At 42.5% G+C, this 13,656-nt stretch overlaps 1 protein-coding gene across 1 annotated transcript in view; it reads left to right on the top strand.

The window, feature by feature from the left end:
* The first annotated feature begins 11,320 nt into the window (after positions 1-11,320).
* Positions 11,321-13,656, top strand: part of CCN6 (cellular communication network factor 6) — a 12,539-nt gene continuing 10,203 nt past the window's right edge. The window contains exons 1-2 of the mRNA XM_044420943.1: positions 11,321-11,338; positions 11,934-11,988. Coding sequence (XP_044276878.1) covers positions 11,321-11,338; positions 11,934-11,988 — 73 coding nt within the window. The remainder of the gene's footprint in view (positions 11,339-11,933; positions 11,989-13,656) is intronic.

Genomic DNA, 13,656 nt, shown 5'->3' with positions numbered 1-13,656 from the left:
CTCAGATAGAAATATTAAGAGGCACAGTATGCTGCCATTCCATCTCATTCCACCATCACATTTTACCCAGACTTCCTATGGTCTAGCTGCTTGAGTTCTTATCTCGCAGCAGGCAGAGAGCTGCTGCAATTTCTTTTGAAAAGGACTTACTTGGCTTCACCCATTGAGAATCAGGAGTTTCAACATGCCCAAAACTTCAGCTTTGGCCATGGGCTGCTTGAACCTGAGAGGTACCTTTACAACTCTGTCCTAGTTTCAGAAGGGTCTTCTTTGGTTTAACTCAGATAACCCCATTGTGCTATTCCCTGTGTCTTTGACCAGAGACAGGAGATACTCTGTAGACCTGTTGCACTGGATCTGATCTTCCTCAAAATCTTACTGCTGCTAGTTTTTGAATCAATATGGAATCAACGGTCATATCAAGTCAAGCCCATGCCTGGCTTTATCTGAGACTAGGTGCAACATCCAGGCCAAGAGAATTGAAGTCCATTGCTAGAGATGTGTTGTTGCTGTCCATACAAATTCAACATGCAGTGCTTCTTGGTATGGTCAATCCAGGGAGTTTTGCCTAATATAGAGCTATGCTGTGTAATCCTAGCAGACTGGGTGATCCTAGCCTCATCTAATCTATTCTGTTTGATCACCAGAAACATAACAGATATATCCATATTTATTTATAACATTTCTAGTAGTTAAAACTCTCTGAGTGGTTCACAATAATTAAAACCATGAATACAGCATTATAAAATTATATATATGTTTTTCCCATGTGATCATCCCCTCTCCCAGTTCCTTTCTCTTGCAAGATGCTTATTCCCACCACTGAGATGCTAGTACACTTGTGTTGGACAACACCCATTTTTATGGGGGTAACCACAGCATGAGCCAAATCTTTTACTTCAGAAGCTTCTTTCCTATGAGTTCTAAAAGGAAGTCATCTGACTTGTGCCTTTGGACTGATTGAGTATTAAGTGCTTGTTGATTGTCTTGTTAGGTTGCTTTCACTGTAATTTGTGTGGATCTGGATTTTATTTTGTTTTTACTGCACACTGCCCTGAGAAATATTAGCTGTAGGGCAACTCATAAATCTTAGTGAAACATACAGAGAGACAAGTATTTGGCCTATGGAGGTCTGCGCTAAGCAAATGGTTATGGAGGTTTGGGATGGGATCCATCTAGTCATCTCAGCATTCCTGTCATTGCAGCATGTTGACTTGATGCCTTTGTCAGAGTCTCCTTACCAATGGCGGGAATGAACACTTGGACCCATAGGGAAGATTTAAATCATCTTGAACCCCACGTTTTTATTGGTGAGATCACCCAGGTCCCCTGCAGTTTACTTCTGACAGCATGCTACTGGGTCGTGCTCCTCATCACCAACTACAAGATGTACAGCCCATGTACAGACATTTTTAGAACCTTCCCGTCACATACAGAGTATTAGTTTTCCAGATACTGTTAACATAATAGCATCTTGATGTCTTCATGCACAAAACAATACTCTAAACCAGGGGTCTCAAACTCGCGGCCCGCGGGCCAATTGCCGGGATGGGTGGGGCACGGGGAAGGGGCCCTGTGGCCTTCAAAGCGCCGGCGGCGCCCAGGCCGGCCGCGAGATGAGCGGCCCACCACCACCGCGTGGTGGAATAGTTGATGCGGCCCAGCCTCACCCAGACTCTACTTCCAGCGGCCCCCAGGTCAGTTGAGTTTGAGACCCCTGCTCTAAACTGATCAAAAACGCCAGTGACAATAGGATAGAAAATTTCCCTTTATGAGCCTTATTGACAAATCAATTCAGCAAATTCCTGAAAGTCTGGATCAGCCTCTGTGTCTGCTTAAACCTGCAAAACTGGTTGGACAACTACACTGCACAGGTGCTTGCCTCTGTGGAACTAGATGATTAAATGGGTCCATTCAGAAACAAATGGACAGCTTTGTCTCAGCTGTCTGCAGTTAAATAGGAACACAGATATTTCCCTACTGATAGTGTCAGTCTATAGCAGCATCTCAGCCCAGCTAAGAATTCCATTTTCTTAAAGTAACAGCAATGCTAAACAGTAACCTGGCTTGGAATTCTGCTGCTTTCTGAGAAAGTGACGCAGGTTTGATTTTATAACACAACAGCACATACAAGCAACCTTTTTCTACCAGGATTTATATGAATTTCCCCAACCCCTTGTATTTATGCAACATGGAGGTTCACTGCATGTTGACTTCTGTCTTCCAAACATGGATGATATGGCAGTATTCATGATTACTGATTAGTGTCTTGGCTAGGGATGTGCAAGGAATCCATTTTGGGTGGGAAATCCACCAGATCCCTTTGTTTCAGCATCCTTGACTCCAGTCCATACTGCAGTGGCCAGAATCTGAGTTCCTCGTGCCCAGACTGTGTTCTGGGCTGCTCACCAGAATTTGAGCCCCATGTGCTGTGCAAGCAGCACTACGATTAGCCACCGATTAGCCACTACGATGAGCTGGTGTGCCCCCTTGCTGCCCCCTTTCCTACCTTGCACTGTTACTGCTGGCAGAGGAAGCAAGCAGGGAGGGAGGTTGGCTGCCAAGAATGGCAGCTGGGGAAAGTTCCTGATTGTACAACTGGGAGTCCACGAACACTTGCAGACTTTTTCTGAGCTCAGCTCTCTTCCTAAGAGAGGAATGAGCACTGGAAGAAGTCCAACAGGTAGGCATGAACCATGTTCTGGAGAGGCTCAGCACATCCCTAGTCTTGGTATATCACTTGAACGTTCACTGTTGTTTCCCATGACATATCTAATGAGGGAATGCATAATCAGAAAGCAACTTTGTGACTCCTGGGTAGTACAGAGTATCTGTGGAGATGGCTGTATTAGTTTCCTTTTCCCCTGCTGTTTTTGTGCTTTTTCCTTTGTTGCTGGAGGAACATAGGATCTCAACAATATAAGACTGGTGTAGTGGTGCCTCAAGGTCAGCCTCCCAATTCGGTACAATGCGGTTCTTTCAGGAAAGCACCTAGTCTTGATGCTAAGAAAGAGCTCCAAACATAAATTAGTGCTGGCATTATTATTCTGCATATTTAAAAAGGAAAGGCATTGCTATGCAAATTACATGATTTTAAAGAGGTCTTTCACACTGGGGCAAGCCTGAAAAGAACACTGAAAAAGAAAGCAATTTTCTGTCCTTGCTGTTTTCTGTGTTTCCCTAAGTGGCACTGAAGTAAAAGCCTTCCTTGTGCTCTACACTAATTTTCTTTTTTTCCCTTTTAATCCAACTGTGAAATCATACAACTTAATGTTTATGCCAGTGATTTGTCACCATGGTGACATTCATGATGTCATGTATTTTCTTCCAGGATATGGTCTCCCTTACTGCAAAATGAATAGGAAAAGATATGCAAGAAATGAAACCTTTTTGAATCAGGAAAATCTATCAAAACATTTCATTATTATTCCTTTTGATTCTTTGATATGAACTCCCAAGACCAGCCATGCAGACTTCTGGATTACTTTGCATGTAAATTTTGCAGTCAGCTATCTTTCACTTTTAACTCCCATTTTTAGAATTTAATCTTCACCCCACTTGATATATTTTTTGCTTTCAGCAATCACATCACCATCCTTTTGCATAATACCATTCTGACATTATTATGCAAATTTTATCACATTCCCAAAAAGCAGTACAGTTTGTGTCCAAAAGGGCTTTGAAACTGCTACTCATTTTGCCCCAAATTGTCACTCAAAGTCCATGGTTTATAGTCAATACTTGCATCGTTTCATTTAGCAAAATCTGTTCAGCAACTTTGGGGGAGCAGCTTTCCTTCCACTTGACCTCCTGCGGGCCTGCTACTGCCATGCCATCAACATTTGGTAGTATTCAGTGGCAAAATAAAATTAGCTGATTTTTAGTAGTAAGCTGCTACAGAGGCTTCAGAAAGAAACATTTTGCTGCAAAAAGAAAAGACTTTTACTGCAATAAATGCTTGTTTGTTTGTTACATTTATATACCCCCATATAACCCACACGTTCTCTGGGTGCTTTAGAAATTTAAAAATAACAGTTCATAAAATACTCGTATTAAATGGACAATAAAAGACTAAAACAATATGACAAGGCAACAACCATAAGAAAACAAACTGTAGCAGCTATATTTTAAACCCTCAGGCACAGCAGCAACTGATAAACAATATTTAAAACTGGCTCAGCAGATAAAAAAAATACAACAGGCTTAACTATTCAAATGACTTAAAAATAAAACCTGGAGGTGAAAAGATGACAGGGATGTGCCGAATGTACCTCTCTGGAGAGTGTATTCCAGAGATGGGGTACCACTACTGAAAAGGTCCTTTTTCTGGTTGCCATCCCCTTACTTCTTTAAAGTGGGGGGGGGAGGTCCCTGAGAAGGACCTTGGCAGACAATCTTATGGGTTGAATAGGAACATATAGGACAAGGCATTGCTTCAGGTAACCTGACCCCAAGCTGTTTAGGGGTTTAAATGCTAGAAAAAGCACTTTGAATTGGGTCCAGACTTCAACCGGCAGCCAGTGCAGCTGAATGAGGACCGGCATGATGTGATCTCATGAGCCAGTCCCCATTAATAGCTGCACTGCCCTATTCTAAATAAGTTGGAGTTTCCAGACCATTTTCAAAAGCAGTGCCACATAGAGTGTCTTGCAACAGTCCAGACAAGAGATTACCAGTACATGGATAACTTTGGCCAGGCTCTGCCTGTCCAGCTAGGGGCATAGTTGGTAAGTCAGTCTAAGTCGATAAAAGGTACTCATAGACGCTGATTCCACTTGTGACTTCAGTGACAATTCTGGGTCTAGGAGCACCCCCAAACTGCAAACCTTGTTCTTTATGGGGAGTGCAACCCCATCCAGGACAGGTTGAAAATTTCCCAACTGGACAGATGATCCACCCACCAACAGGACTTCTGTCTTATCTGAACTGAGTCTCTGTTTACTGGCCTCATCCAGTCCATTACTGAGTTCAGGCACAGATTTAGAATGGAGTGGCTTAATCATAGCCTCCTTTAAAGAGGCTGGTACCACTTCCTTTCTCAAAGAGGCATTTACAGCCTTCTGGACCCAGGTGAGAATCCCTTCCTTAGTTCTCCCTATTAGCCATGATGGGCAACAGATGATAGGTCAAAGCTGACCAAGCACCTTGTCCATCTCCTCAGGCCTCAATAACTGGAACTCATCTAACAAAACTGGACCAGATGGTACATTAATATAGCGCCTCTATTAATGGAGCTGTATTAATTGTGGAGTCCAACTTGCAACAAATCTAAGCGACTTTATCAGCAAACTCATCACAGTAAGATACTAAGGGTTCTATAATCTCTCCTGCTGCCCAAGATGTAAAAGCCCATGAACCACTCAGGAAAGCTCAGCTGGATGATGCTGTGAAGACACAATGCTTGTGGCAAAGAATAGTTACTTTGCTACCTTCACTGCCATGGAGTAGGCTCAATAATGAGCTCTTGTCATTTTTGGTTGGATTCCTCATGAGTTTTCCTCCATCCAGTCTCTGACAGTCTCTCCTCTTGCTTCATTGCTCTCAGCTCAGATGTATACCAGGGAGCTGGATGGCACTGCTCATCGGGAGAGGGTGCTTGGGTGTGATCCTGTCAACTGCCTGAGCCTTCTCTGTATTCCACAGGGTGACTTGGGCTTTGGCAGGAGTGCCAACCGTATCAGCAGAAATTCCCCAGAGCCCTGTGGAAACCATCAGGATCCATGAGTCTTTGTGAATGCCGCGGGCACCAAGCCAGTTACTCCTGTGGTAACTTCTGACCCCCCCTGCTCAAAATCCAAAACATCCAGAAGGATCATGAGGCCCCACTCTCATGGTCTGAATTCATACTGAAAATCAGGCTCAAGCGAGCTCGTGCACTAGACTCAATAAATTATATTATTTATTTATTTAAAACATTTGTATGCCGTCCTTCACTATCACGTCTCAGGACGGCTTACATATGAGCAAGACAAAGTCAAATAATTAAAATAACAATGCAGAATTAAAACATTTAATCTCCAATTGCCTCAATAAAACTGGTTGGTTAGTCAAGGAAGGCTTCTTTAAATAAAAATGTGTTCAGCAGGTCAACACAGTAACCTCTGCAATGAGGATGTCAATCTACTAAAGGCTCTGCTTGGAGTAGATTCCAACATACTGTGGGTCCTTGTGGAACCAGCAAGAGTGCCTCATCTGATGACTTCAGTAACTCTCTCAAACATCCTTTCCAAGCTCCTGTAGCAACATATTGCCAGAATTTAATGGCAACATATTGACAGAATTTTATTTTATTTTATTTTGCTGTTGCCACACTTATCAAATTTTGGTGTCATGTCACAGGTGGCAGATGTGCCATTGATTGACAGGGGGTATGTATGCCTCCCACATCATGCTCCTGCCACCACCACTTTCTCACTCAACCTTGGCAGTGTGGTAGTGGAAACAAAGATCAGCTTGAATGTTTGCACCCCACCCATTGTCTAACATAGGATCTCCAGAGTTAATTTTGTAGTAAGGCAGGCTGAAGACATTCTGACAAGTGAAGTATAAAATACAGTTGGCAGCCTCCTCTTTGCAGTACATCTGTCTGTTCTTCTAACGTGTGAAATAACTGACAATATATTGTCCTTTAGTTGTATACCAGATGTGTTGCTTCATGGTAGAGAAACACTGAGTGCTGCATGGATTTTCTCCCACCTCCTGCTGCTTTCATTATTCCACCATATTTTGGCAGACAGTTTAACTCCTTACACTGTAGTCTTAGGCATGTACAGATGGGGAAAAATCCATAAATTCCCTGGGAGTTGTGCCTTAATTTCTGTTCAGCCTTGGATGAAGCCCTTGGTCTTTCAATGTTCATACCACTGCAAGAAGATATTCTACAGCTTCAGAAAGAATGAATTCAGTTGCAGTGATTCTAATTTTTGAGACATTTGCTATATCTTTCCCTCTGAACCTTTTTGTGTCCCTTGACTTACTATGCTCCCAAAATAAATCCCATCTTCTTGCTGAGGCCTCTCTCAGGGTAAGTGAAATGTAGAAGGATTGTCTCAAACAATCTTCCTATTCATGCAGACCAATTCTTGCCGCAGAGTGTGACAGTAGGATGCCGAATGCTGGCACAGAGTATTTGCTTTGACACCCAGACTAACAGCATTTCCTCAGTTTTGCATGATGTGTCCCCTGCCCTGGATACAGTTGTACATTTGTGGTTTATTTCATGTTATCATAATAAGATAAAATAACACATGATAAGAGTTTTATTTCTGACATTCATTAGGATGAGTCTACATTTTGAGAAAATAAATAGAGAAGTTTAAAATCACTATTTGGAGTTTGTTCCATTCATTAGAAATCAACTTGTCCGCAATCCTGTCATAAATGCACTCATCTGGCAGTAAGACCAATTGAACTCAAGGGCACTAACGACACACTACAGTGTTGATTCGTAATGAAAGGTTCTGTTTTGTAACTGACCAGGGCCAGTTCTATGGTGAGGCAGAGCGGGGCAGTTGCTTCAGGCAGCAGATGACGGGTGATATTGTGTGGGTAGCACTAGCTGTCCCCTCATGTTTCTTCCTCTGGAGGACTGTGCATCACATGGCTGGCCTGGTGAAGGATGCCTTCCCACCTCCAGTGTAGGAGTGAGATTCAACTACCGGTCTGGCTAAGCTTTTCTTGAGTGAAATGGGGGCAGGCCACCTTTCCCTTTGCCTTGGGCAGCAAAATGTCTTGGGTTGGTCCTTTCACTCTCAATGTAAGAGCCACCATTGCTGCAAGCAAACATTAAGAAACAGACACATTTGGCATCAGGAAAGTACGAGCAAGGATGAGAACAATTGCATGAGCAAACAAGCAAACAACTGTTCTTGCCTATCTAAACCAATCAGGCGATTACTATGCTATTTATCAGGAATGGGGATTGTATGACCTTCCAGGTGCTATTGGACTACAGGTCCCATCTTCCCTTATCATGGCCTGATGGAAGTTGTATTTGCAGGACAACATGTCCCCCTCTCATGATACACACACACATCTGTTCTGTTTAGTCACAAAGTTGTGTCCGACCCATCATGACCCCATGGACAACATTCCTCCAGGCTCTTCTGTCCTCCACGATCCCCCGGAGTCCATTCAAGCCCATACCCGCCGCCCCAGTGATCCCGTTTAGCCACCTCAGCCTCTGCCATCCCCTCCTCCTTTTGCCATCAATCATTCCCAGCATCAGGGTCTTCTCCAGTGAGTCCTTCCTTCTCCTTAGGCGGCCAAAGTAGAACACACACATTAGCAACACACATATTTGGTACATTGTAGATTGCTAGCAGTGACTGTTGCGGCAACTCTTCTTCCTGAGTAATTACACTGACTAATAGTATTATTGGACAGAGTAGCCAACAGTATTAGCCCTACTGGTATTTCCATCAATATGCACAAATGGATGCACCAATTTCTCAATGCAGTTAGTGCCCTTTTCAAATTAATTCCAGGAAATGAGCCTGTAGAATAAGAGGGTGGAATTCAGGACTGCTGTCTTGTCATACTTCCTGTGGCAAGGGTCATATTTTGCAATGCTCCCCAAAGCTATGCTGAACTCCTACCATGCATAACTTTAGGGGGCTGAGAACAGCTTTTGGAGGAGAGGTATCTTCAGTGGAGCAGTAGCAAGGAAGAAAGCATTAGCCCTTGTTCTCCTTGCCATGGTGTCACTCTTGATTGTATCCACCCCCACCCTCCAGGGTACTTCCTGTTCAGAAAGAGGCAAGTTTGTACCAAGTGTGCTATTTAAACATACAATTAATTTAACATGTAACTTATCCCTTTTGTTTATTGCATGGAGAGAGATTTCTTTACCCATAATTCTAATACCTCAGTATGTCGAATGCATAGGACAGTTCTCTTTCATTTTCTATGAAGGGGCCACTCTGTTCTAGATGGGCAGAGCAATTATAAATTGCATAAAGGCATAGAAGTTTCCTAAATAAATAAATAATAAATAAAATAAATCACAGTATTGTTACACTCCATAAAGATACCCCCCCCCCATACACTGTTTTGGCTTGGTTAATCACTACTTCAGATTTAAGATGTTGTCCTCTAATTTCAAGATCTTTTTTCATCTAGCCTTTTTCTTCTGCAAGCCATAGGCAGCGATCCCATGTTCAGCCTGAATACTCAAGTTCGGCTGTTTCAACCGCCAAAACGAAGGGAAGGCTTATATGCTCTGCCTCCAGCTGGCATTTCCATGGAAACGGAGGCCTTGATTATCCATTCACTCACATGGGTGTAAATGAAGAGCATTTCCATCACAGAAGTAAATGGATGTACATTTTTTGAAAACTGAGGCAAAAGGAGAATTAAGCTTCCTCTCCTTTATGTAGATTTTAATACAAAACCCACCTCAGGTAACGGCTGAGTTCAAACTCTTAACACCAGATTGGGAGGAGGGAAGCGAGAGAGAGGAGGAGGAAGAGGATAAATGTACATGTTTATACACATTAATGCATACCATTTATTTTATTTATTTTTATTTATTTGGGTATTTTTACCCTCTCCAATACCTTGCGGGTCTCTGGATAGCTTACATAGATGTACAAGCACACACCTATGCTTGCACATACACACATAGGACAGCTTCCTAGAGTGCCCATATGCCAGAAGGACCCCCACTAGTGCAGGGGGACACTTATGGCTTTTAAATGACTGGAAATATATAGCAATACTTGTTTCAGAAATGGGGTGGAGCATCAAAACTCACAGAAGGGAGCTCAGTTGATCATTCCTACAAAGAAACAAACATTTCTGGGGTTATCTTAAGAGTCAGCTCCTTCTTGTTCTAGCAAGGGGGTCATGCTAGTGCAGTGGGATACGTGGAGTGCAACAACAGAATTGGAGACGAACCACATACCTCTCAACTTGGGCCTGCTGCACTCTTTCATGAAACTGTTGGAGACAGAATCACCAGTGCATGATGGCAGGAACTGCAGGTAGCTCTCATATTTGCAAACAACATTACTCTGATAATACCCTCAGCCTAAGAGTACAGTTCCTTATCTCTTTGGATCTGAAGTTTGTGCTCCTTGCTGCTAAATGTGAAGCGAACCTGTCACAGTTGTACTGCTAAATACTTCTCCCTGCCTGCTAGTGTTGCATATTTTTAATGCTAACTCATAGGAACAAAGACACAATTCCTGCCTCCTTCTAAAAGGGGGTTAAAAAGCTGGTGCTTTGGTGTGAGTGGGATAAGAGAGTCTTGCTGCACAAAGCACTGAGGGGCCACTTTGTGGCAAACGGGACCCCTCCAACTCAAGTTAGACCTGCTTTATCTAATTAAGGGTGCAGCTACTACAGCTTTAGTATAGTGCTTGCAGTCAGCAGCGTGCTTGGGCTGGGGCTATCAGGCAACACTGCTGTGGTAAATAACACTGGAAGCGGAAGCCAGCAGGAGACTTTAAGGTCCAGTTCAGCTGGTTGTGCTCAGGAGAGAGATTGGCCTGAGGAAACTCTTCGCCATATTTGGATGAGTCAGGGTAAATCTCTGGAGGTTACGTGCAAGACGAGGAGAGACAGGAAAAAAAACCCTATGAAAATGCCTTTTTTTCTGAATTGTTGGCAAACATTTTCTTGCAGCGATATCTTCAAAAACCTTTGTCTGAATCATCGTTTGTAAGTCTTCCTTAAGCAGCTGGTCTGCTGACTTTGCAGTTTCACAGAGTTAGCACTACTATGTGGATGCAGTCCTAACTGAACCCACAGGCTTTGTTCAGTTACAGTGAAATATGAGTGACGAGGAAGACTATCAGGGCCAAGAGCTGCTCTTTTGTGATTTGATGCAATTTCCTCCTTTCACACATCACCAAAATGCCTAATTCTAGTCCTCTCATTCTGTCTGCTTGAATGCTTTTGGGGGTAGCAATATTAAGAGTTGCAAGAAAGAGATGTAAGGGTTACTTGGTGCCATCTACCTTTTCTTCAGAGAAATTTGGTGTCATGGACTATTAACGTATTGTTGTGTGGGAACTGTCCGTCAAAGGAATAGCACTCAGTGTGAATTAAAAGGGAGTAGACAAATACGTAAGGTTAGGCTTGCTACATCTGGCAAGGAGTACCTCATGGCTCAGACAAGCAAACTAGGAACCTAATCTGTCTCTAATCTGATGGGCACTTTATGAGCTGAATTTCATCCCAAGTAGAAGGTTACTCCATAAGTGTGAAGTTCTCCAGATGGCTTTCTGGACTGGAGTCTTGGCTGTAGTCCATTGGATAAGGCAAGTCACAGGCTGCGTGGGACAGGGATCCTACAGGCTTGGGTACTCTATGAAAAATGTCTTCTAGAGCAGAGGTATTTCTGCTTCAATGGTTTGTAGTCAATTCCATATCCCTGTTTCCTCTTAATCCTAAATGGTGTCCAGCCATAACTTCTCTATTAGTCAGTTATTGCTCACATAGCAGACCTCAGAGGTTGCCAGAAGTTTGAAATTTTTAACAAGTGAGGGACACTTCAGTTCCTGAAAACGTACAGTATATAAACCTGAAATTTTCAACAACACTCCATGCATCTGAAGTGGAGTTTATTCATGTCAGAATAAATGTGTTAGACCTTAGGGGCACTACAAAACTCTTGGTGGCTTTTTCTGCAAAAACTAATATGGCTGCCCCTTTAGATGCTTTTACAATTAAAGGCATTTGGAAGAGTAACATTGATCCAGCCAACCAAACCCAGTGAATAAGCTTTAAGGGAATGAAAGGGCTGCTGAAAGACTCAGGGTGAAGCTGCTACTCTGTGCAGGATTCCAAATGCGAATACATGTGTCTTTGTGAGTGTGGTGAGGAGAGGAGGTTTGCAGAGGAGACAGAGAAGACTTTGTGCACGGTGTTGGCTTTGACACAGCTCAGCCTGTTTGCTTGTGCTCTGTTTTTCACTTCTGCCTTCACAGGAACATGCAGTGGCTCCTCGTCTCCGCCATCCTTATAATCGATTGTGTGCAACAGGTAAGTTTTTTTAGAAAGATTTCCTCGCCAGGACAAAGACTGAAGCATTTCTGTTGCTCCGCTCGCAAGTGAAATTCACTTAAGGGAATGGTTTGCATGTTGTATCATGTTTTCCTGCTTTTGAGAGAAGCTTTATTGCATCACTTGCAAATCTGAAACTATTCCCAATTCAGACTTTAAAAAAAAATGTTTGAGGCCTTCACACACACTTCACTCCTTTCATCAGAATGTGAGTATCTTTACAAACTTTGTATCTTTACAAATATAAATTATTTTGTACCACACTATGAGTAAACATCATCTTAATTAGATCCCTCTCACAGGTTGTGGTGCATCTACCTGTCTTAACAAGAAATTGGTTGTTGGGAAATGGTTTTAATTTACACAAAAACCAAAATGCCTTTCAATGAACAATGAAAATGGCCCGAACTACATGGAAATAGGATTTAACGATTCCCCCAATGCCATACAAACACCTTTACTCCACAAAGTCTTTTAAGACTGGGCAATTGTTTCTTGCTCTTATCCTGGAGTCAAAAAATAATATTAGATGTTTTGGTTAATATAACCTTTCCCTCAACAGATTGATACAGAATCCCTCTATTTTTGATTCTACATTATGCAGCCTGAGAAAACATGTATGTAAGGCTGGAGTGTGGTGGACACAGTAAAAAACCTAACCAGGGAAGGAGAAATACATTTAATAAATTTAGCCCTGAAATGGTACGCTTCTGAAAATGTTGAAGGTTTTCAACATTTCAAGTAGTTCAGGAAATGGAACTACTCATTGCCTGTACCTTTAAGATACTAAGGAATACTTTTTATACATTTTATATCTTGATATAAGCTTTCGGACATAAATTCTCTGTCCGGTTTCAAGCTGAGTTTTTTTTTCTTTTAATTCTGAATATTCTCAGACGTGAATATTTCATGCTCAAAACACATTTTCCAAATCTTTGCATAAAGCTAGCATACACTATGTGTTACTGTATCACTATAAAGTGACTGTAACATATAGAATATTTTAGTCACAATGGGCTGGATGCACACTAAGCAGTTGAACTGAGACTGAATAGAAATCTATGTGAAAAGTTAGAAATGATGTTACATAGATTTCAATGGTAACTAAGGGCAGTATCCAATAGTATCATTTTGTTAGTACAAATGGCTTTGCAGGAACAGAAACTATATTTTGAACTGGGCACAAGAAAATCCAGCTACCGTACATTTGCACAAGTGCAGTTCTGTAAGTGTGCTTGCACGAGCTTAATACACAAATGCTTTGCGACAGAAAGATTAGCTCCACTAACACAGTTTGAAGAATGACACCATTGGTTACTGCCCTAAGCAGAATAGTCTGGGGTCAACCTCAGCAAGAGTGGACACAGACAGACCACAGGGTACCCATGGAAGAATGGATACTTCCTAAGAGATCCCATAAATCCTTTTAAGGCAAATCACTGGGAGGGAAATCATTTAGATCTGCACTAGGGTTGCCTGAACGTTTTCCCATGTTGGGTAAGTGGTTGGGGTTGGGAAGACTTCATGTCCTTATATCCAGAGCCTCTCCCAGTCTACGCATATAGCACTCACGGTCTTCCCCTACCCTCTCCCCATTGAACTTCATAGGACAGCATGCTCCTTACTGGTGCCTTCCAGATGTTTTGG

The sequence above is a fragment of the Varanus komodoensis genome, unplaced genomic scaffold (assembly GCF_004798865.1).
Source record: "Varanus komodoensis strain SLA01 unplaced genomic scaffold, ASM479886v1 scaffold1, whole genome shotgun sequence".
Classification (NCBI taxonomy): Eukaryota; Metazoa; Chordata; class Lepidosauria; order Squamata; family Varanidae; genus Varanus; species Varanus komodoensis.
This window is presented reverse-complemented; position numbering and strand designations above follow the sequence as displayed.